At 38.1% G+C, this 26373-nt stretch overlaps 2 protein-coding genes across 2 annotated transcripts; one reads left to right on the top strand and one right to left on the bottom strand.

Annotated features, from left to right (window-relative positions):
- Positions 1-5824: 5824 nt before the first annotated feature.
- On the top strand, positions 5825-8964 carry LOC113297475 (probable aquaporin NIP5-1). Its single transcript, XM_026545958.1, has 4 exons — positions 5825-6827; positions 7444-7863; positions 7994-8055; positions 8244-8964. The coding sequence occupies exons 1-4, from the start codon at positions 6597-6599 to the stop codon at positions 8437-8439; spliced, it is 909 nt and encodes a 302-aa protein (XP_026401743.1). The 5' UTR covers positions 5825-6596; the 3' UTR covers positions 8440-8964.
- Positions 8965-9683: 719 nt separating this feature from the next.
- LOC113297473 lies at positions 9684-11911 on the bottom strand. The gene is made up of 4 exons (XM_026545957.1): positions 11460-11911; positions 11236-11338; positions 10663-10824; positions 9684-10229 (listed from the first exon to the last, which is right to left on the bottom strand). The coding sequence occupies exons 1-4, from the start codon at positions 11774-11776 to the stop codon at positions 10062-10064; spliced, it is 750 nt and encodes a 249-aa protein (XP_026401742.1). The 5' UTR covers positions 11777-11911; the 3' UTR covers positions 9684-10061.
- Positions 11912-26373: the final 14462 nt, after the last annotated feature.

Genomic DNA, 26373 nt, shown 5'->3' with positions numbered 1-26373 from the left:
AGGAGCAATACAGGAACACAAGAGTTATGATTGAAATTGGAAGGAAAAAAAAATTGGCAGACAAAGTAAATTTGATTGTGGAACTAATACTACTAATATGCAAATCACAGCAGTAAATACTAAAAAAAAACATGGAACATGAAGTGGCACATGGAAAGTTGGAGAAAATCAATGGTTATGATAGGCATAATACTCGTGAGGAGATCAGAAAGTCGGGATAGAATGGGGTCCGACGTCAGAAGACTTGCAAGATACTCAAAGATCAGATCAGCGATATTGGAATGACCTTTAGCTCGGGATGCCAAGCGATTAGTGAAGCAATATCGGGAAAGCTGCATCGATAAGGCCCAACCTTATCACCCGACAACAAACTCAGCAATTTGGATATACCTGTCCAACACTATAACTTTGTTGTATAGTCGACTCGTCTATAAATACTAATATTCGGTTTGTAAGGATTTAGAATGTGTCTGAATCCAGTTATGTCTGAGTCATTATCTGAGTGACTGTGTATAAGAGAGTGTCTGACTTGTAAGTGTGTTAATCACACAATTTTTACTGCATTAATGACAGGTTGTCTCTATCAAACAATATTGTCTGTCTGTTTCTCTTTGTAACAGCCTTTATAAGGCTTTCTCTTTCTTTTGTAACTCTTTAATCAAAAAAAAAAATAAAGATTTTACTTCTTATTACTTCTAAAATCTTTCATGGTATCGGTCTTCTACGAAAGATCTTGATTCTTTCATTCTTTTTGATCCTTAATTCTTAAAAACAATTCCGCTGTGCAAATCAACTTCTAAAATTTCTTAAAATCTCTAGAATCGATCTCTCAAATATCTTAAATCTTTCAATCACCTGTATCTGCAATTCTAGATCTATTTTCTTTTCAAGATTTAGGTTTTCATGGCTACACATTCATCTGCTCTACCTTTCCATAATATCACAAATTTTGCTTCAATAAAGTTATAAGATGATGGATCTAATTATCTTATATGGAAAAATCAGTTCGAGTCCATTCTTATCACTACAGATTTGTATGAGTTTGTGGATGGCAGTGTTGATAAACCAGCTGAAACTGTAGAACTTGATGGAGAAGAGATTCCTAATCCGTTGTTCATTCATTGGCGCAAGATGAATAGGTTCATTATGTCCTGTTTAAATGCCATTTTTGATGATACTATTTGTCGCTGGATTATTGGTTTCTCATCAGCACGAGAAATTTGGGTATACTTGGAGAGGAAATTCATTCAGAACTTCTTAGCAAAGAAATCTCTTCTCCGTAGCCAACTTCATTCGATCAAGAAACGTAATAACATTATCTCTGCTTATTTTGCTGAAATAAAAAGTATTACAGATTCTCTTGCTGCCATAGGAGAAAGAGTAGATGAATCCGATGTGGTTATGTATGCTTTAATGGTTTTAGGAAAGGAATATCGCCGATTTGTGATCTCTGCTCAAAATATAGATACTGCTTTTTCTTTTCATGATGTTTTATCAAGACTTTTGCATCATGAACAATGGCTTAAGGAAGAAGCTGTCGAATCTCTACAAATTCTTGATACACAAAATTCAGCATACTATACAAAGAATCATTCATCTAATAATACATCTACTTCTAAGTCTAATAATGCATCTAGTTCTCACACTGATGGTAAAAACAAGAATGTCATACATGATTTTAGTGAAATTGAATGTCAGATTTGTAAGAAGACGGGACATACTGCAAATAGATGTCATTTTAGGTACATTCCTAATAAAGCTCCATCAGGGAAAGGCAAGGATAAGGCTGAGGGAAATGGTGCTTCAAACACACTTCAACAAGCTTTTGCTTCCATCCAAGTAAATTATGCATCCTTAACTAGCTCAGATTGCAATGTTGCTTCAATTTGGTTGCCCGACTCAGGAGCCACCAGTCACTTAACTAAAGATATTACTCTACTGGATAATGCAAAAGTTTATGATGGGACATACAAGGTTATGGTGGGAGATGGCACTATGTTACCCATTGTGAAAACAGGTAATATTGTGTTGGATACTAACTCTGCTCAGTTTCATCTGGATGATGTGTTGTATGTGCCTACCATCAAGCAAAATCTATTGTCCATTGCTAAGTTTACAAAGGATAATCAGGTTTTTGTAGAATTCTTTGATTGGGGGTATGAGATAAAGTATGTGAAGACTAGAAAAGTGTTGGCTGAAGGAAAAATTAAAAACAATATGTATCCAATGGAAGGTATTACATATTTTGCTCTAACAGCTACTACTGATAATTCAAATACTTGTTTGTGGCACAATAGACTAGGCCATACTTCTGATGTGATACTTAAGAAGATTTCAAGTACTTCATCCATCTCGGTCAACTCTGGAAGTACATGTTTGTGTGAAGCTTGTCAGAAGGGTAAAAATCATAAACTACCATTCTATGATTCTAAGAGGACTACAACTTCACCATTACATCTGGTTCATTGTGATATTTGGGGTCCAGCGCCAACTGTTTCTTCACTTGGTTTCAAGTATTATATCTTGTTCATAGATGATTATTCAAGATATCATTGGATTTATCCTCTGAAAAATAGAGATGAAAGTTTATCTTGCTTCCAACATTTTAAAACTACTTCAGAAAATATTTTATCTGCTTCTACCAAGTACTTCCAATGTGATAATGCTCTTGAGTTGATTAAAGGACAGTTTAAGGAGTATTTGGATCAATGTGGGATAGTATTGAGAGTCTCTTGTCCTCATCTACATCAACAAAATGGCTTGGCTGAAAGGAAATACATGCATATAACTGAAATGGGTAATACTCTATCCTTTCAAGCATCTTTACCTAAAGCTTTTTGGTATGACTCCTTCTTGACTGCAACTTATATAATAAACAGACTTCCCACAAAAGTTCTTCGCTTTAAGTCTCCATATGAAATACTTTTTAATACTCTTCCAGATTACTCATTTTTTAGAGTATTTAGTTGTTGCTGTTATCCTAATCTGGAGCCTTATAGAGCAGATAAGTTGAGTGCCAAGTCTACCAAATGTGTCTTCCTAGGTTACAGTCCTCTTCATAATGGATACAAGTGTTTTGACTTAACCAGTAAGAAGACTTACATTTCAGTACATGTGAATTTTGATGAAGCTTCTTTTCCTTATGCAACTAATTCAAGTGCAACTAGTACTGTTATACCTTCAACTACTGCCTATGATGCTGGAAATTCTTCTTCTACTGCCTTTGATGCTACTATTCATGATACTTCTTCTACTGGGAATTCTTCTTCTATCACCACTAGATCCAGATCAGGGATTACAAAGTCTAAACCATTGCCTACTGATTTTGTTTCTCATTGCTTGATTAAATATCTTATTCATTCAGTCTTCACTACTATGAATTCTGATTTTGTTGAGCCCAAAACTTTCAAGACTGCAGTGAAGAATCCAAAATGGCAAGTAGCGGTGAATAATGAAAATGTAGCATTAATTGAAAATGATACATAAGATCTGGTTCTTAATGATCCAAGCTACAATGTGTTAGGTAATAAATGGGTTTACAAAGTTAAGCTACATGCTGATGGCACAATTGAGAGGTTTAAATCCAGATTTGTGGCTAAGGGTTATAACCAGTTGGATGGAGTAGATTATTTTGAAACCTTTAGTCTAGTGGTAAAAGCAACCACTGTGAGAGTTGTTCTTACAATTGTTGTTTCTAAAAATTGGTCCATAAAGAAATTAGACATCAGTAATGCATTCTTGCATGGCTTGCTTGCAGAAGATGTTTACATGAAGCAGCCTAAAGGTTTTGAAGATCCTCAACATCCAGATTATGTCAGCAAACTCAAGAAAAGTATATATAGTCTTAAACAGACACCAAGGGCATGGTTTGATAGATTTTGTGGTACTTTGATAGACTTTGGATTCACTAGGTCTCAATGTCACTATTCTATGTTTGTTTATCAGTCTGGCACAAACATGGCAGTACTTCTTCTGTATGTTGATGACATCATACTAGCATGTTCTTCAACAAATCTGAGTGACAAGATTCTTGCCTTTCTTCTGCAAAGCTATCCAGTTAAGGATTTGGGCATTCTACATTATTTCTTAGGCATTGAAGCCACATTTCAGAATGATTCTCAGCAACTTTTGTTGACACGGAAGAAGTATACATTAGAATTGTTGGAAAAGTATGATCTACTCAACTGCAAACCTTATAAAACTCCAGTTACTAAGGGACCAAGACTGTCAGCAAAAACTGGTATTCCCTTAACAAATGTCACTGAATATAGAAGTATGGTGGGAGGTCTTCAGTATTTGACAATGACAAGGCCTGACATTTGTTTCAGTGTAAACTATGTTGCTCAATTCATGCAGTCTCCTACTGATGAGCATTTGCTGCTAGTTAAAAGAATACTGATGTACTTAAAAGGCACAGTTGGAACTGGTGTACTGCTTTCTGCAGGAGACATTACATCTATTTCTGCATACTCATATTCAGACTGGGATGGATTCCCTGACACAAGAAGATCTACATCAGGTATGTGTGTCTTTCTAGGCTCGCCTTGGTCTTCAAAGAAACAGCCAACAATCTCCAAGTCATCAATGGAGGCTGAGTACAAATCTTTGGCAATAGCTTCAGCAGAGGTAGTGTGGATTTCTTTCTTGTTACAAGAACTGGATATTTCACTTACAACTTATTTTCAACACTTTTGTGATAATGTCTCTGCCAATAGCCTAGCAACAAATCCAGTTTTTCATGTTAGGACAAAGCACATTGAAATTGACTATCATTTTTTGAGGGATTTAGTCAGTTGTGGATTCTTACAGGTCAGTTATGTGTCTTCTACAAATCAGTTAGCTGACATGTTTACAAAACGTTTGGTTCACTGTGTTTTTCTCTCTTTGGCTGGCAAGCTGCTTTGCTTATCACAATATCAGCTTGAGGGGGGTTGTAAGGATTTAGAATGTGTCTGAATCCAGTTATGTCTGAGTCATTATCTGAGTGACTGTGTATAAAAGAGTGTCTGACTTGTAAGTGTGTTAATCACACAGTTTTTACTGCATTAATGACAGGCTGTCTCTCTCAGACAATACAGTCTATCTGTTTCTCTTTGTAACACCCTTTATAAGGCATTCGCTTTCTTCTGTAATTCTTTAATCAAAAACAAAATAAAGATTTTACTTCTTATTACTTCTAAAATCTTTCACGGTTAAAATATGACAACCTCAACCTAGTTTTATATACGAAAGTATCTCTTCATTTTGATAATACAACGTATAGAAGTATCAGTGTTTGCAGAGATCAGTCAAGAGCGAATACTGTCTCTACATCCTATAATGTATTAATATGCACAGCTAGCTAACCTAAAGCCGTAGAATAAAAATAGTGTGCTTAATTTATACATATCGAATACTCGCTCCTGAAAAGTTAACCTCTGATTTAGTGTGTGATATACAATATTAAACCTAAAGTTAAATAGGCTGCAGCCAGCGGCAAGATAGTAGAAGAATCCGAAGATCGTTTTCTGTTAGCATCCATACGGAATAATAGCATAAAGCAATACTAGGGAAGCGGGGAATCAATAAAAATAGGAGCACGATGGATTATTCATTTATGTGCATAACTGCATATGAATACAAAACATCAACTGACAAATTACTTTAATCTACTATTCCCTTAATGCAAACATAATTTATTAAAGTAATCACTTGATCAATTAGTTTAGTTTTTATGTCTCCCTAATCAGTCTGTCTGTATTATTTGGGTGGTGGTCTTATTACTTTTATTTAAGTGAATATTAGCTTTAATTATGATGAATGAGGAAGGTATAACTCATCATCAATTTATTTAACTGGTGGTTTTGATAGAGAAGGCAGCATTGACCTCAGCTTTTGTTTTCTTTCAGATCTCCATCTCTCTCTCTCTCTCTCAAAGTCGTATGCATTACTATATAAGAAACCACGCATTCATCTAGCTCATTACTCATCACCTACTACTGCTACCACTCCTGTTTGTTTGTAATCTCCATCAATTCATCACCCTTTGTTCTGTTCTAGCTTCTTCATCATCTCTTTCTTTTGATCTTTATCATCCTCTCTGCTTCAGTTCGTTTCTTCATTTGGGGTATTAATTTCTTCTTCCAAATATTTTTTCCTTCTGATCAGCTTCCTCTAGAAGATATATAATATATATATATATATATATATGTGTATTTAGTTCTTGAATTTTGATTGATTGTTGAAACTGGATCACTCGATCTTTCTTATTCCTTAAAACTACCTTTAAAAAAGCTTCACAAGCATGTAATTGTTTTCCCATTAATTTTCACACTCGAATATTTATCAAAAAAAAAAAAAAAAAAAGTCTTGTTCTCAAGATTCATCGAATCATTAATCAAATAGTTAGTGATTAGACTGGCGAGGTTTTTACCTGTTACTTAGAAATACACCTATAAAAACCTTCCAATCATGTAAATTAGTTCCATCTTTCTTTATTTACTCTCTTTCACTAGAGACATTTACCCAAAAAAAAAAAACGCTTTGTGTTTATTGTTCTACGTATTCCCTCTATCGATTCCTATTAGATTGTTAGGAGGAAAAAAAACAACAGAAAAATGCCTGAATTTGATATGAACGGAATTGGGAATGGGAACGGTTTGCCGACGCCACCGGCAACCCCTGGAACACCAACGCCATTGATGTCATCGCTGAGAGTTGACTCATTGTCATACGAAAGGGAGAGGAAGTCCATGCCACGGTGCAAATGTTTCCCAGTTGAATCATGGACTCCCAGCCATATGTGTGTCACCGACTTCGCAGCACCCGACGTTTCTCTTGCCAGGAAGGTACGTAAGTACATATGTACCGTCTTTTTTTTCTTTTTCAAATTATAAAGGTTCGATTTGTACGCCTATATATTTATATACGTAAGATCTCATGCATTGGTTGAAGTGTAGAAATCTTCTCTTGTAATCAATTTTTAGTTCAGAAAATGATAATGAAATGAGCGATTCTAGGGCTTCAATTGTGGGATCAATCATGCACATGTGCTAAGCTGCTAGATATTCGAAGAACCTTTGAAATTTGACTTGAGCTTTCATGGCCAGCCTTGCTTTCAATGGTGCCACCATCTTCATATATCCCTAAATTATTAGTATTTCTAACTCATTTATTACTAATAATTAATACATTTTAAAATCAATAACTTGTCTGAATTCAGAATAAAATCACACAACCCCAGCATTAATTTATTATATATTGACTTTCCATCTTTATCGGATAATATAATAATCTTTCATTTTTCTACTTTATATTGCTTCAATTATGAAACAAACAAGGCGAGTAATTAATTATTCATAATTATGAAACACCATCCACTTTTATTTCACTTTTGAGTATTTGTCAACCCATTATCAAAATTCACTTTTGAGTAGATACATCAATGATGGTTTCATGCTACAGCTAGGAGCAGAGTTCGTAGGGACCTTCATTTTGATGTTTGCAGCATCGGCCGGACCTATTTTAAACCAGAAGTACGACGGCGCTGAGACTCTCATAGGAAATGCAGCTTGTGCTGGACTAGCTGTTATGGTACTGATATTATCCACTGGTCACATATCAGGGGCACATTTCAATCCTTCCCTCACCATCGCTTTCGCAACTTTCAGACATTTCCCATGGACTCAAGTTCCTGCTTACATATTAGCTCAGGTCTCTGCATCAATATGTGCCTCTTTTGCCCTCAAGGGTGTTTTTCACCCATACATGTCTGGTGGTGTTACTATCCCTTCTGACACTCTTGGTCAAGCCTTTGCGCTTGAGTTTATTATCACCTTCATTCTCATGTTTGTTGTCACGGCTGTTGCCACCGATACTCGAGCGGTATGTAGCAACGTGGAACCTAACTTTTGTTGGAGTTAAAAATTCACATATGTAGCTAGTCGATTTCTCCTTCATTATTATTATTAGTCATGCAAGACTAATTTTTGTTGCACCCTTATTGCTGGTTCAGGTTGGAGAACTGGCAGGAATAGCAGTCGGGGCAACCGTCATGCTGAACATTCTAATCTCTGGGTAAGTCATTTTCTTTTCTTCTAGAGATGATGCAGCCTTACTCCTTATTCCACAGCTGATGCTCTAGATAAACTACACAGTTATTCGATTTCACTGTTGTGATCTAAAATCATATGCTTCAGTTTAAAGTCTTGATTTAATATATACTAGTGGGCTAATCTGACTTTGCCAATTCTCGGGGTCCCCAGACCAGCAAGTGGTGGATCAATGAATCCTGTAAGGACACTGGGTCCAGCGGTGGCATCAGGTAACTACAAGGCCCTCTGGGTATATATGGTAGCACCAACACTAGGTGCACTTGCAGGGTCAGGCATCTATACCCTCGTCAAGCTCCAAGATGGAGAGGGTGACCCACCTCGCCCAGTTAGAAGCTTCCGTCGCTAGTCTCCAGTCGAGTTTCATTCTGACCGTCCAAATAAGTGTTTTACTGTGTACATGTGTGTGCTTTTGTTTTCTAGTCTCGTACATTAATAGCATCTGCTACCGCTACGAGCTAAGTGTGCATTATTGTTATTCTCCCCTATATCGACATAGACGTGTGTGATAGAGATAAAAAGAAGAAAAAAATGAAAAAAAAAAAAAAATTGAAGTCGATTTGCCATCTCCCAGTACTACTAAACTACAGTGAGCAACAGTAGCAGGAGTATAATCATAGGCAGCCGGGCGAAAAAAAAAACTATATACTATGTAATAAACAAAATACTGCAACTGATATTATGTGTGGATTACTGCGGTGTGTGAGTTTCCCGAATAAAAATGTTTTCAAGTGTTATTACTGTTGTCTGTACTGTAAGGATTCTGGATTGTAATTGTTTGAAAGTTGTAACCCACCACTTATATATGTGGTCTTGAGTTTCAACTGTTTACGTTTACTACTTTTATATATAAAGGTTTTCTGTTTGTGTGTTATGATTCTTGTTGTTGATAAGAGTCATTGTTGGCAATCATTCTTCTTTATTGAAAAAGCACATAGATAGATTTATAGGGTATATTATTTGATTGAGATATGCAACATATAGGTATATGGAGCACATACATTGGCTCAGACTGAGTTCGGTCTTCTTCTTCCGTCATGGTCTTTTCTGTCTCCTACTAAATATGTTAGTCCACCCCTATAATAAGATGCTGACATGATCCAAAACGCCTTTTCAATTTTCCTTCCTTTCGGTGCCATTCTTTGGTGTCTCTTGTATTTTCTTATGTCTAAATTCATGATCATGGACCAGTAACGTTAGAGAGAAAAGTGTTCCACTATTGGTGGTCAGATGGGCTTGTTTCCTAAACTGGATCAAATATAATTGGGAATGGTCAAAAAGCAATGGTTTAACGGGGATCTGATCATTAAGAAATGCGTGTATACGAACTCCATCAGAAAGAAATGCGTGTATATGAACCCCATGCAAATGCGAATCAGCTCACAAGACAACCGTGCCAAGCCCTTTCATGTGATACACAACTTAAGCATCCACATCCACAGAGATGCGAGCTCTAGCTTCTGTTCATCGAAATAGGGGAAGGCAAAAGTGAGGTTTTCAACATTTCTAGATAACCTGTAAAGTAGCTCTAGTTTCTGCTCATCTGAATAGGGGAAGGCAAAAAATAGATTTTCATCGTTTCAAGATAACTCGTGAAATGAATATTGATCTTACAATTAAGCTTAAGTGAGCAGCAGCCGAAGTACATAAATTGTATTGCAAGTAAAAGAACGGTATTTTGGTATCAGAGGAAACCGTCGATATAGGTGCCATAATATAGCTATATGGTTGTATAAGGAGCTAATGTTCATACTGTTTACAAGTAACATCTAGTCTAAGTGCTGTTCAATAACCATATCCAGAATCCAGAATTCTTAAAATACAAATTCTTTATGTAAATGCATACCACCCTTTAACTTCTTTTCTTAATTTGCTATAAATCAAAGATTTTATTGAGTAAATACTAGTATATAAGATTACCAGATGGACACCATACATGACGATAATGGAGCCTGGATCTTCTGAATTCCTTCATAGGAAGGAACGGTGAGCTCCCTCATTTTTCTGGCCTTGTGCAACAAGCAGCGGATCAATGATGTTTCTCCACCCCTTGTAGTCTATAGCTGAGCCACTATCAGGCAGAGAGAACCCATTCACAAAAAAGAATGGTGTCCCAAACACTCCTCTAGTGCATCCATACTGTACCACCGACAAGAAAGACAAGCACCACTTACATGAGATACGTAAATGATAACACCACGGGAATCCAATAACAGTGATGAGGAGTAACAACAACAAAATTGACTCCACCGAGGGTAATTAGGTCTGCTGTTGTGAAAGTACTCCATGCATATCTTAAGAGATAATTAGAAGAGAGATCGAAAGGATTTGATTGTTGGTGTAAATCCATGTAATTCCCGAGGGGGGATTGTTGCAATACTGTCTGATAAAGGTCTCTCTGTCTTTTATACTGTACTTGTCTATGAGCTGCTCTATGAAGACATTTTTTTGTTTTGTGTTCTTAATACACCACCAGGAACTAAACATAGATATTTCTGTCTTGCTAAAATTGTTAACCGAACTCCCACTAAGTCTGCGACTGAATGTATAACAGTAAAATTGAACCACTAACCTTAAATGAAACCCTTGTCATGAGATCCGTTTTCCTGTTATTGAAGCCAGATTCCAGAGCAGATAGGGAAGTGTTCCCCGTGGCATCTGCTACCAGCTTTACAACTTGGTCAACAATAGTAGCTCTAGACAATTCATGGGTTTGTTTATTGTAAAATTTCTCCTGGTTAAACAAAAACCAAATCCACCAAAATTAGTCTACTAACATGGAATAAACAGGAAAACCAGTTACTCCAGTATACCAATCTTTTACAATGTTAATAACGATCTGACGTCAACGGTTTCTATTGTCTAATTGAAGCAGAACAGGTTAAGAGCAGAAAGTAAATGATATGAATACAAGCAAGGGTAATAAGAAAACATGAATTGGCATATCTTATAGTGAACCATGTTGGGTTCAAGTAATTAAATTACATAACTGAAGTCTAATGGAATCCAATTACCATGTAACTTAACTGTATAGATTTCAATTGCTTGAACCAAACACACTATCAACAACTATAATTAAATGAATGATAAAAGAAAAAGAAGGGAAGAAATGAATGACAGAAGGAAATAAGTAGGAAAATGAAACCTGATGCTTGAAGAAGAGCTCCAAAGTATGGTATGTTGCTGAAGGGTTCAAGCTATTTACAATATGTAGTGCACGAGATGTTACAAACGCATTGTCGTGGTAACTGCCATTAATTGTTAAAATCTCATTAGAAGATAAAAATGGTAATCATACAAAATTACGACGAATCGGATTATGACAATTGAGATTAAAACATGAAATTAACAGAGTAGAATGATACTGACGGCAAGGGGAAGGGATGAACAACGAGGGAAACACGAGATCCATAGTGTTGAAGAGCACTTTTAAGAGGTGCCCAGGCGTCTCTACTATCAGGGCAGACAGGATCAAAGAAGGCTTCAATAGCGATGGTGTCTTCGCCATGAACTGCTTTGTTATAGACGAATCCATCGAATCTTGCTGGTGGAATTAAAGCTGCTTCGGCACTTAATAATAATGTGCTGCTGCTGCTGCATATCGTTATTATCAAGAAGAGAGCTACTTGTACTAGTGAAACTGAAAGTATACAAATTGGGTATCGCTGAGATTGAATGTTCTTCATAGCAGTACCACCAAATCAGTAGTTGGCGATTCAGTCCAAATCTGTAAATTCCAAACAACCCCTTCTGTTGTTTAGAAAAGGTAAAGAAGATGGTGATGATAACAGGGAAGCTGTTTCAGTCAAAAGACGGTCCCTGGTCAGGATATGATATTTAATTCGGAAATGATTTTCATCCCTCCATTCACATCTCTCTTTGGCACTTACGGCTAAGTGTGGCAAGGATACTGGTTCAGAATTGTTCAGCCGGGACCGCACTTACGGCTAAGCGTGGCAAAGATACTGGTTCAGAATTGTTCAGCCCGGACCCAACGCACTATGGTTGGGCGTTTCGTTTGGCTCTAGCTTAAATATGGCCTAGTGAAATAAGTGTTCAGTTGCACCTCAGTATGTGAGAGGGGCTTATTTATTTAGAGCTGCACATGAGTCGGGCGTGGTTGGGTTTCATCTAATACCAACCCAACTATAGCGGGTTTTTATTTTCATAACCAATCCCGCCCGCTATAGGTTAGTCGATTTCGGGTTTAAACTCGCTTCTACTTGGTTCAATTATGATGGGAAAATCCAGCCGAACTTTATTGATGAAACTCAATTGTCAAGTTCTAACAGACTCATCAATTGTTTAAGTTAAATGGGTATCCTTTCTGTTATATATCATGTTACTCTAGTTACTAGATTCTTAAAGGTTAATCTTTCTCGATGGCGCAAACCATATGAAAACAACTAATCGTTCTTTCACAAGTTCGTTAAAGATATGAACGTAGAAAAGTCTAGATGACTGAAGGTTTCAATCACGTTTGCGGTTGTGTTTTCGCCTTAACATCTTAATATGCAGTCATAAGTTGGTGGTATTTTGGGGCAAGGGAACTCAAATAAACAGTCCAGTTCAACCTAACTCATCCATTGGGATTGCTTTCCGCGGAAGGGGTAGAAGATTGGGAGGAAATTAAGCTGTACAACATGGAAACTTTTAAATGTTACGATTTCTGGTGATACAATGGGTAGTAGTAATCTCCGAACAGTTAAAGACTTGAAGAATACTAGTATTCCTTTTTGTTTACTTGTTCGTTACGTAGATTACATTCTATTTTTACTGGGTTTTTTGAGTGGGTTCGGGCGGGTTTAGAACCATAACCAACTATCAACCCAACTATATCGGGTTTTTATTTTCATAACCAACAACCAACCCGCTACGCACAGATTCAGTTTAAAAACCCACGGATTCATCGGGTTCGGGCGGGTCCGGGTAAAAGGGTCGAGTTTTATGCAGCCCTATGCTTATTTAGCTTAATGAGACAGAAACTCAATTTCCTTCAAAACATTGCAATATGAAAACTGAGTTTTCGTGAGTTTCCGTTTTACACTTGTAAACTTAAAAACTCGGGTTTACACTTTTACTTCTTCACTCCCTCTTTTTCCTCTTTTCTCTCTCGCTCCAAACCATTTTCTTCTTCTTTTTGATTTTGAAGGTGGTATTATTGCATCTTTCCATTTAGAATTACATCCATAAAATCACCACAAGTAAGTCGTTTTACCTTTAGGGTTTGTAGTGGAATTATTTTGATAATCATGAAATTCTTGATATTAGAGCATCTACATTGTATATAACTTAATAACAACATCAGAGCATAATGTACTTAAAAATCCATGACTGTTATTTGTTTTGTGACGTATCCTTAATTAATGTTGACTGAAATGGCTATGAATTGTATTATATTGATGTTGAATGTTGATCGAATCATATTTCATGTATGGTAGAGAAATTGAAACTAAAATTGTTGTTTGCAAAGGTACATTATGAGTCTAATGCGTGCTTATGTGGGACTTACATATGGTATCCAATCGCATACTTCAAGAGATGGAGAAGAAAAATCTCTGCTATTGTTTACACAATTATGTTTGGATAAACGTATGCATATTATTCCGCGATCGGTGCCTAAGAAAATGCAGACACTGAGTGTACTTACCCGAGATCGAGTTTTCCATGATGCAGAAAATGATGAATGATACTTCAACACATGAAGGAAGATTTATTCCAAATATTGTTAGGAAAATTACTTGAAGTGGATGAAGAATGGCATCAACGTCCGGATGCAACTAGTGTTATAGGGTATTGTCCACATACGAAATTAGTTGTCGCGATGAAATATTTGTGCAAAAGAAAATCTGCTAATAATGTCGATGGATACACTCGTATGGGTGCCACGATGACTAATGAGGTGTTGATCTCGCAAAAAAAAAATCTTTACTTCTTTTTAAACTAATAGTAGTGTATAGATAACTAAGTTCGTTCCTAAGGGAGCACATAGTTAAAGTGTTGATCTAAATTCCTAATAAAACTAATGCAAGTCTAAGAAAATAAATAAATGCAAACAATGAGGATAAGAATCAAATGACTCTTTTTTGGCCACAAACTGTGAATCAAATCGGCATAGCTATATTTCTCAAAGTACCCATTACTAATAACACTATAATATTTAGTACTCTCAAATATTTTGTAATCTCATAAATTCACCAGACACGGAAGCGTTCGAGTACCGGATTTTACTCATTCGAGCTATCTAGAAGTACACTCTTTAAATACAACTCAATCAAATGCATTAAGTTCCGTGAGATATGTTATTCGTAATGACATATACATAGGCTCGACTCATGTACTAGTGTCAATTTCTATACATGGATATTTAATAAAATCACATCGTCAATATCCACATATTACCGGTATTTAAGTTTTCTAAACAATTACGGGTCTTAGAATTTCCAAATTAACATAGAACTATCAATAAACCCTTCAATTTGCAACTTAAACCATTCAAGAATAATTCATAACCACTATTGGCATGGTAAGGATTAAGCAATAACAAGATATATTGCGAGAATAAATAAATAAACACCAATTCGATTTCGTGCTCCGGACATCGAGGTCGTCAATAATCAAACAATGCTTAGCTACTGAAGTTCATGACAAACAAAGAAGCAAATTGAAAAATGGGAACACAAAACCAAACAGTTGCAGGTGGAGGATGTAGACTGCATGGTTAACCGGTAACGAGACTTGGTACAAAAACAGATAGTTCATGCTTTCTTCCAAACATTTGTGCGTTTAGCAAACTGGTCATGGTTAGGTGCTTGTTCTATGTTGGAGATTGCACAAAAAAAAAACTCCTTCCATGTTAGACATGATTATAAGCACAACCCAACAGTTTAATCATTCCTACATTCTAAAGACAAGCATTCAGTTCATAATCATTTGATCAGTAACAAATCAGCGGCAACACCAAAATTTCTTCAACTTCACAACCACTTCCCTGTCCAAATCTGATTACAATTAAACTTTGGTGCTAACCCATTCTTGTTTTCCAATTGAAACTCATACTACATAAATGATCTTCATCGTTCATCATAAATCATATGGCATCATCAATACTTGTAACCATGTTCTTCCGATCTAATCATCATTGACTCTCTTAATATCTCGTACCCAACTAAGTTCATTTCTTAAACAACTCATTTCACTTGTTTCTCAACCTTATATTCGAAAACATCTCATAACCATTTGATCCCATCCATATGACCCAAATTCGCCAGCGTCAAGAACTTGTTGTAGCTGTAAAGATTATTGAGTAACACGGTAAGGAAGGAAACATTAAATAGGAGTCGCGGCCTAGCTGGTAAGTTAAATAAGAAAAAAGGTGGGCCTGATCAGTTTTGCATCTTTCTTTAGCATTTTTTTCATTAATAACAAGTGGGTGTGCAGACTAAAGACTTTTCCTTCAACAATTATGATTTTCCATACAGTATACGCGCTTGCTCTTTCTAAGCATTCGAACCATAAAAATCCAAGGTCTCCAAACAATGTCGTAAGCCTCTATTTCTATTCTTTCATGTAACATAACATGACTCCAAAATACCTACAAATGCAAAACAAGCGTAATATACAAAAACACAAGAAAAGTAGTTAAGAGATGCATAAAAATTGATATTCAAATGATTTATTTTAGACACTTATCAGGTTTATCCATGCTTAATATTTGCTAGTCTTCGAGCAAACAAAACTAAAATAATCCTTAACAAAAATACAACAACTCCCTTTCGATAAGACACGGTTACACTTAGCATGTGTAACAAGCCTTTACACACCCAGGTGTCCCTAGTGGACGATTTATAGTCTCGTGATGGTTTACAAGAGATATATCTACAAAACCTAATCTTCCAACTTTCAATTACTCCAAAGCACATGCATTCATCGCGCTAAGAAGACAAAAAGGTTTTGCACATTAATAATAAGAAGTTAACCAATGTCATATAAAAGAATTCAAGTTCGAAAGCGATTGATTGTCTCGACTTCTGCCTCACCAATAAAGTATTGTGAAATTACTCAAAAGATGGCTTTTTGGTCTCACATGTGTGAAAGTAGGAATCAAGATAGTACACCTGTACACGTTGAATGATGGGAAGGGAAAAACCTTTCGAACTAAAATTTTGAAAACCCATAGAAATGTGGAAAACAAATTTTTTTCTTCTGATGATCTCTAAGAATAGAAATCGACCACTATGCGAGGATATGAATACTTACTTTTACTTATCTTGTTGTCCAATCTACAATTAGCACAACTCTCACATCATCCCATGGAAACGTCTTCGTCTTCAAACTTCAACTGATGATGATGAACTCTTGAACTTCGTAGAACCTAGACAACTGTAACTCTTTTTATCAATTCCTTGTTGCTTGAAACTTCTTCATAGATTTTTCTTCTTCCCCACAGATTTATTAAATGAATACAAACTAAAGCAATGAAATTTTTATCTTGTCTTTTTATCCATTTTTTTTTTTGCAAGAAGAAAAAAAAATACAAACTTAAAATGATACAAAATAATGAAACAACTACGACCGTGGGAGAAGTACTTTACCTCTTGATTCTTCACAAATTTTATTTATCCGATATCATAAACTTCAATAACTCTCATCCTTTGATAATCTTCGCTCTTGTACATAAATCTTCAACTTGCATGTTTATAAAATTCTGCTCCTTGTTTTGTTGCTTTACTTTAATCTGAAACTCACTATTTCTTGTATCGTTGCTTGTAAATATTGAATGTCTTCAACTTCCCTTCGAATTTGTGATGCTCCGCTTGTTGATAATAATGGTATTTATTTGTACTTGTTATTGTCGAGAGAGATAACTGATGGTACTAACTGCAAACAAGATTACAAGGAAGAATGTAAGTTAATAATTCTGATGGTACCCTAGTGATTGAAAAAATAACACTCAAAAGATTTAAAAAAAAAATAGTGCTGGAATTGGTACGAAATTGAGTATCTCATAATTCTACCTGGAGTTTATGTACTATGAAACACATTCCATAGGATAATTTTTGACAACTACAAAGAATTAAAATCTTGGTGTCTCGCTTGATGTAAATAGGTAGTCTCCACTAGTGATTGATCAACAACTCTAATACTAAATTCATTTCGCACCTAATTTGCCACCGGTATAGTTAAATCCAACAATTACTCTCGAAATAGTAAGAAACCCTAATGTTGATCCCTAGTACTCCTAAGTTCAGTTACTTTGGTAAGAACTACGTATGTAAACTAGCTTATAGTTCGTCTGGCTAGTTTCGGCTAACCTTTCATGAACAAGTCATTATACACGGTTCAGCCTAACCAGAGTGTATATTTTGTTGTGTTAATCTCAAATCAAAGATTCATCTAACTGTAGATATTGATTGGTTGATTCCAAAGATACCTTAGCTTAAAACTAAAGCAACCTTTGCTTTTGAAGGTCTATATAAGGAGAACCTCAGGTAACTGGGATCTTTGAATCCCCGGCGCTTTTCTTGTGTGTCCTCCTCTCCTTTAAACCCTTTTAGGTTAAGCGACTAAAAAGACTTTGCTTAGGGATTCGTGAAGCCAGGTCTCATTCTTTATCTTGATAGTTCATATATCCTGGGTCTTGTTATTGATTTTTGAGTCTCACTCCGATCAGGAAGGATAGATAGAAATCACAAAGTTTCTTCGTCTCAGACTTTGTGATTCCACAAGTATATTCCTCTATAACGATTATTTGTTGAAATCCGAGTAGGTTTTACTTGTGAGGTGAATAATAATCTAGGCTACTCTTTAGAGTTGTAAGTTCCGGATTTTGAGGTTTCCTAGACTTTGTCTATTGCAAACGATTTCCTATCTCATCTTGATCTTTCGATCAAAACTGAAATCACATATAAGATTATCTATGGGAGGTAGACTGGTTTAAAGTCTTCAATTGAGTTGAAGCAACTCTTATGATGTAAAGGAAGTCAGCTAAGGGAATCAATTGCGCAGAGTCTTGCAAGATTCAAGAGGCGTAAGGAGCGTGATTGTACCTGAATTACTTAGACGGTAGATTCGGTCCCAACTACATTCTAGTCTGAAGTATTAATAGTAGGCTAGAGTCTATAGTGGCTTAATACAGTTTGGTGTTCAAATCTGGACAAGATCCCGGGTTTTTTTGAAATTGCGGTTTGCTCGTTAACAAAAAATTTGGTATATGTGTTATTTCTCTTTCCGCGTTATATTGTTTATCTTTATAATTGAAATATCACAGGTTTTACGTCAATCAATCAAAGTAGATACATCCATCGTAATTGTTGGATATGACTTGATTGATCTTGGATATTGATCATTGTAATCGTCCAAGAACTCTCACGACATAATCAGGTTCACGGACTTGTTTCCATTTACATATTGATTGTGGGAGAAAGAGATATAAACTCTTAATATAATTCCTGATTGAGATTCATTAAGTTGTAACTCTCAGAATTGTTTTTCAATTTAGTCCATACAGGTTGCCTAGAGAAAAAGTTGGTGGTATATTTTGGTACCCCCTGCATTTTCAGAACAGATTTTTGTAGCTCCCCAAGCAGCTGACAACCACTTTATTTAGCCATTCTACTCCTCTCTTGGTGGAAAATGAGATTAGTAATCAAGGTGCGAGATGTAGATTCATCTGGTAACAAAATCAAACAACGGGTAGTCTCTCATACCTACAATGGGTTTGGTTTAGCAAGTTGTTGAATGTATGAACAACTGCCAGTGGTGATGGGTTTTGTATGACGGTGTAAAGAGAACGGTATAAAGTCATCTACTACAAGCTAATGTTTGTGATATTCATCTAATGGAACTGCTCGATGGTGAGAAAGTTGATTGTCAGTGTTGTGGTAAGTTGTTGCTATGGTCATGGTATTGAACAAGGAAGTGGAGGTACATGTGATGATTGGCATATTTTTTGAAAAAGGTTTTGTTGTGTCTATGTTGTATGGATTGAGTTGTTTTAACCGGTGAAGGGAGGTGATGTATAGACAAAAAATTGAGGAGTTGGTGTAGTGACTAAGATGGTTTTATTTGTGATCAACATTTACTCTCCGATCAGTGGAGGTAATTATTGGAAGGTTGCATGTTGGATGGACTGGTGTTGATCGTTTTCTTACGGGGAAAATGAATACAAGGAAATGATGTTGCATGTGTTGGATCTGTGTTGAGCGGATATCTCTCTCGATGTTGTTCCAGTTGTTAACGGATCTTTCTCCTCCTTTTTTGAATGGATTTCTCCCACTGTGGAGCAGATATTTTGGTATATTTTTCTCTTGCATTCTAATTACTTGGCGATATGTTGAGAAAATTTATGTCCTCATAGATCTTTAGATACTTGTGACTAGTTAGAAGTAATAGTTTTTGTGGATACACATCTTGTAACCCTCCTGGGACTATAACTCGGCCGCTAGGGCCACTTAGGGGTTCAAAGTCTTGTTGCACATGCTAAGTGCAATCGTGATGCTTGCGATAGTGAGTTAGGGATTTATTTCTAAATTAGATTTTCTCGAGGACTAGCAAATAATAAGTTTGGGGGTGTTTGATAAACACATTTTTGTGTCTGAATTGTTCTCAATTTTATGTATTGTTGGTGCTCGATTTTGTACTTAATATGGCATTTTATGTCTTTGTAGGTGTTTTTGTAGAAATAAACTCTTGCCGAAAAATTAACTCGAAAATCGATGTTTTTGCACCCCTTGAATTGATAAAGGAACCCAAGTTACTAAAGGAACCTCTATTTTGAATAGGGGCACCCTTCTTTTTCCCGATTCAAAACGATTTTGACGGGTGTTGATGGTGGTTTTCAGTTCAGCGTTAGAATCGTAAAACCCTATATTTAGCGTTGTCATCCTGGAAAAGAATGAGAGTCATTTGAAAGTGATGAGTGCACAAATCGTTTCACTTACATATGTATTGAGCAATTCAACATATTTATGAAATTTATCCAGAATGGTGCATGAAGCAACAATCCCAGATATTCTGTAAATTTTAACCTATAGCATTATTCGCTAATACATGGCATGCCTAGTATTTTGCTATGCTATGTTCCCATCCGCACTCTCAATATTGGCATGACATGACGATTGACGTTCACTCGCAGCGGAGTAGCGTAAATCTCCCGAAGTGTCAATATTGAGACCTGCATGAAAACACTCATATAGGCTACACCACCCTCTGGCAAAGAGATTAGCGTGTTAGCATGCCTTTTAATTGAAAGTTAGCGCGATTGAACGTGTTTAAATTCCTTAAGTAAAATATAGATTGTTCATATCAGTCTCAAAAATGATCACGACCACACGATTTGGCCGCGCGATTTAGCAAGCATAGACTACTCCTGGCAGAAATAGGCGATCATCGTATTGACCACCGGCGGGCCCACTAGTGACCTAGTCAATCGAGTCCTATTTTGTTCATTCACACGTGATTTAAACGATTAGCCCAAACATGGGTGATCGCGTTGTCGAAGAAGAGAGCTCAAACGAGCTAGACCGTCCAAAACGGTCTCAGAAACGTCATAACTGTCAAACTTCGCTAGCCTAGTTGGACGGCTTGGATTTTCCCACAAGCAATTAAGGAAGTGCCAGCCTTTCCGTTGGCGGCCCAACTTCCCCTTTGGTCGATCGACCTGCCCGTGACAATCCTAAAGGGCGTTAAATCATTTTCCCGAACTAGGACAAAAACGCTATTTCAAAACCCTAATTTTGGGTTGCGGCAGTATATTATTGTCGCAAAACCATCATATCCGTCCAACTTCGCCAGCCTAGTTGGACGACTTAGATCGCGTTCCAGACGATCAAGGAGGTGCCAATGCATTCACCACCGGCCCAATATTATCCCCGACCAATCGACTTGCTCATGGGAAGTCAATGGCACACCAAATCGTTCGATTGAACTAGGGTGGACGCGGCTGCTTTGAAACCCTAATTGGTGTTTGCGGCAACATCTTACTGCCGCACATCGATCACGACCATCCATCTTCACCAGCCGAAACGAGTGGCTTAGATCTAATTTTAGATGGCCCAGGAGATGTCAGCATATTCACCAGAGGCTCGTCTTTGCACATGGCCAATCGGCCTGTTCGAATCAACACCCAATGCTTTGATTCGACTAGCTAAAACAGGGTTGGCCGCGCGGCCCCTAAACCCTAAATTGTGTCAACGGCATTATGTAACTGCCGCAAATCATCTCGTCCATCCAACTTTGCTAGCCTAGTTGGATGGTGTAGATTTATTTTCAGAAAACCAACAGGGTAGCATTGTGATCACCGGTCACCCCTCCTTCACAGGGAATGATCGACCAAACAATAGCTTGTCCCCAGAGCTACTAAAAGATCACTCCAAGGTGGTCGGTCATGCTACCTTTTTAAGACGCTCAATCCACGACTGATTCAATCGAGCTCTAAAACAATTATGCTTCTAGCACATCGATTATTTTCAGCTGCTTTCTTAAATGCGATGCTTCATACACATCGATTATAAGCGATGTTTATAAATATTGGTTTCACAAATAATTTATTATTTGACCAAAAAGCACTGTGTGCTGCTTTCAGCGATGAGTCTCACGACTCGACCCACTTACTCGAGACATCAAACATGTCACAAACTGGGGGATGCTCACTGGGGTATTGGTTTGGCGGTTTACAGCGTGCGGCGTGCAATGCGCCTATTACGAGAACGTGTCAGGGAAGAACAGACGGTTAACAACAATGAGATAGTGGGTGAAGGCGTGACCAGTTTCCCTTCATAGCGGAAACGCGGTGATCACCACTTTTTACACAACTCCACTTCTCCATTGCTAATCACCTCAACTTCCTACGAGATCAGGGTGTGCTCGAACATGACTTGTATAAATAGGATTTCAACCTATTTCGACAGAGAACACAAGGGTTATCAACACAAGTAGCTAGAAACCATTTTTCTGATACAAGTCATAAAACAGCCACACCTTCATAATTCAACATCCTGATCTCAAACACCTTCTTCGATTCCCTCCCTAAGATCAACCCTTCTCCTTCACCTTGTGACCGAATTGAATCTGGAACGACCATTTCTTGGTTTAGGCCAGAGTCTTACAGATTGATCTCTCGAATCTAAAAGTACTGCCATGCAGTGCATTTGTTTAGGGTTTTAATTCGTTTCTCATCAACACACCCAAATTTACCAAAAACAATAGAATTAGTTTTTACCCCAAAACAACTGGCGACCACAGTGGGAGATTAATCTCTCGGTTGCAAGATCAATTTTCAATTTCATTTCAATTTTATCACATTCAGGATGGTTGATCTTAGGATCAATTCAACTCCAAACTCCGAGCAGAATCCTTCAAATGATGATGCTCCTCCATCCAACGCTCTATCTGATCGCACAGCCAATGGAGAAGTTCCAACCCTGATAGAATTGGCTCGAGTACATGAAATACACACGAGGAACATGGACGTGATGAAAGAGACAATAGAGAAGATACTCAACTTCCTCTTCAAGCTGACATCGGATTTAAGCGGCTTCTCCGCTCCGGAGATTTCAACAATGAGGACTAACTCTTCAACCGATGATCGTCCTCAAATCAATAGCTTCACCACCAACCAAAAACCAGTGGACCAGGAGGCGGCTTCTTTAATGGAAAGTTTGTGTGAGCTTCTACACCTTTCAAAGGATCAACGAGCGGAGACGTTTGTTGCAATCAATCAGATAGCTCTAGATGCACGTTTGGCACCTTCACGCAATCAAGCCCTAAAAACATCATCAATGTCCATAAATAATGTCACGTTTGCTGAAGATGACATGATGGCAGAGGAAGGTCACAACAGATCCCTGCATGTTACTGCACGCATCAAGGGTTCAGAATTTTAAAGGGCTCTTATTGACACGGGAGCATCCTCGAATATCATTACTCTTAAAACTCTCAGGACGGCCAGGGTTCGACCAGACAAAATCATACGGCAGCCTACCGTGATGACGGACTTCGAAGGAAACCATACCAGCACGTACAGGTATGTTAATTTGAATATATCAGTAGGACTTGTCTAGTCGAAAGTAAAATTCGAAGTGATAGAGAAGGAACCAGACTACCATATGATACTAGGGAGACCATGGCTTCATGATAATAATATCATCCCCTCAACGTATCACGAATGCCTGAAAACCATGCTGAATGAAGAAGTTGTTCGCATCCCTGCGTCATTGTCTCCTTATGCACCGATTTGCAACGTGGAACTGTTCTATCCAAAGGAGAATCCACAAGGTTCATCAAGCAAGGTTTACTGCACTCCGCTCCCCATATGGACGTCGATCGAAGAGGAAGACCGGCTCACATCACTGAGATGAGAGACCAAGTCTTGTGGTGCAGTTCTGCTAACAGAACGCACTAACTCTTCTTCATCAAACGAAGGCTCAACTCATCTCCATACTAAGAGGGAACAGACCTTTATGGCGAGTCGTGATCAGAAAGGGAAAACTGTATACCGTCGTCGCTGTTAGCAATTAGCAGGGGAGGCTATCACTCAGTCTCTCCGCCCAATAGAATGCAACAACAACGACAGGATGCAAGAAGAAGTACCAGATGCTCCACGACAGTTACAAGATGACACTGACTCCACAACCGATGAACTCGAAATCATCAAAATCGGGGATGAAGAATCTCCAAGATGTATCTCCATCAGTTCGACTCTATGTGTGGACGAACGCACAAAGATCGTGAATCTTCTCAAGGAGTATCAAAACATATTTGCATGGACATACGAGGAAATGCCCGGCTTAGATGAAAAGCTGGTCACTCATCATATACATATAATACCTGGATCCAAACCGATCAAACAATATCCAAGGCGGTTCAGGAACGATGTGGAGGAGAAGATCAAGACTTAGATTCAGAAGCTGATGACTGTTGGCTTCATCAAGCCCATTCACCATCCTACATGGTTAGCCAATGTAGTTCCTGTAAAGAAGAAAAGTGGTCAAATTAGGTGTTGTGTTGATTTCATAGATCTGAACAAATGATGCCCAAAGGACGATTTTCCCCTTCCCAACATTGACATGCTAGTAGACGCTACCAGCGGACATGGCATGTTCTCTTTCATGGATGGGTACAGCGGCTACAACCAGATAAAAATATATGAACACGACGCGATTAAGACAGCTTTTCGAACTCCTCTCGGAATCCTTTACTATATTGTGATGCCTTTCGGTTTGAAAAATGCTGGTGCTACCTATAAACGCGCCATGACTGCAATTTTTCATGATATGATGCACAAGCAAGTTGAAGATTACGTAGATGACATAGTGGTCAAGTCAAAGACTCGAGCATCCCATACAGATGTCCTACGGCAAGTGTTTGAAAGGTGTCACGAGTACAAATTGAAGATGAACCTTCCGAAATGCGCTTTCGGGGTCTCTTCCGGCAAATTTTTGGGATTCCAAGTCACCTCTGAAGGAATCAAGGTCGATCCAACCAAAACCCAAGCTATTCTCACGATGCATCCTCCGCAAACTGTGAAAGAACTCCAGAGCTTCATGGGCAAGGTAAACTACATCCAACGTTTTATACCTGGTTTGGCTCAGCTTATCGCTTCATTCACCCCCTTGCTGAAGAATGGAGAAAGTTTCATTTGGAGCACAAAGCAACAAGAGGCGTTTCGAAAGATCCAGCAAATATTGTCATCACCCGTTGTTATAAAATCTCCCATACAAGGAAGACCGCTATGCCTCTACACTGCCTCTAGCGATGATGTTGTTGGGTCCCTCCTTGCGCAAGAGGATGATGAGGGGATCGAACACCCTATATACTACTTCAGCCGTACTTTGAGGGATGCTGAACTCAGATAGCCCAAAGCAGAGAAATCATGTTTAGTGCTAGTTCACGTTGTGCAGAAATTCAGACATTATCTATTGTCGAACAAAGTGGTGTTAATATCCATAGCTGACCCTATCAAGTTCTTACTCTCAAAACCGGCCTTGATAGGAAGACCGTCCAAATGGCTTCTCCAAACGTCAGAGTTTGATATAACGTGCACTCCTTCAGAAGCTATCAAAGGGTAAGCGGTAGCAGATCTGCTAGCGGAATTCCCAGGAGAAGGAACTACCGCATTGCATGAAGACCTTCCTGGGGAATTTTCAGAAATCTCTTTTGTCAAAGAGGAGGCGTGGATATTATATTTCGACGGTTCTGCTACTCCTAGTAGTAATACCGGAGGAGCGGGTATAGTTCTAGTGTCTCCAACGGGCGAAGTCTTTTCACATTCTTTCAAGCTGGACTTTCAGTGCACCAACAATTCGGCAGAATACGAAGCTTTCCTCATAGGATTGTCACTAGCCAAACAAGCAGGAGCCACATACCTGGAAGTAAGAGGCGACTAAGTTGCTGGTCAATCAGATGAATGGAGTATACTCACTCAAGGAGGTGACGCTGGCCCCCTATAGATCCGAGGCGCAAAAGTTATTGAACTACTTTGTTGATGCGACCATAACCCATATTGGCCGCAATAACAACAAACACGCCGATTTCCGAGCCACATTAGCCTCGAAGCTGCAACTCGAAGGCTCGGAAGAAACTTTGACTGTAAGGAGACGGACTGTAGCGTCAACATGGCTCTCACAATCTAAAGATGCTGAAACCAACGACTGGAGAACTCCAATTTTTCAAGATCTAAACACTTCGCTCTCCCAAGGAAAGGTCAGTCTCAAAACGCTGCAAAGCTTTTTCATGCTTCATGGAGTGTTATACCACCGGAATCCATATGGGTCTTTGTCAAGGTGTCCTGGAGACGAGGAGGCACAACTACAACTTAACCGTATTCACAGCGAGATCTGCGGAAAAATGTTGGTAGTAACGCTTTACCGATGTCTTCAACGCCTTGGCTACCACTGTCCGAATATGGAGACTCAATCCTGATCGCTCCAAGGTTCTTGCTCTAGTTGTCAGTCGCCACCACATCAATTGGAGGTATTTAACGTTGGTTATGCTGGGGACTGGAGCAGAACCATACATCAATTATCTTCGCGATGGTGTGTTACCTGCCAACAAGAAGGATGCAGCCAAGTTGAAACAGAAATCCAAAATATTTGTATTCCATGAGGAAATCCTATACCGTAAAAGTTTTGGAGGCAATCTTCTACGATGTTTGGGAAAATCTAAAATCCCAATTATGTTAAAGGAAACGCATGAAGGAGAACACCAAGGAAAGAAGAAGTTGTTCCTCCAAGTACACGAAAGGTATTACTGGCCAACTATGGAGGATGATGCGGCGACGTTT

This window comes from Papaver somniferum, chromosome 7, assembly GCF_003573695.1.
Source record: "Papaver somniferum cultivar HN1 chromosome 7, ASM357369v1, whole genome shotgun sequence".
Classification (NCBI taxonomy): Eukaryota; Viridiplantae; Streptophyta; class Magnoliopsida; order Ranunculales; family Papaveraceae; genus Papaver; species Papaver somniferum.
This window is presented reverse-complemented; position numbering and strand designations above follow the sequence as displayed.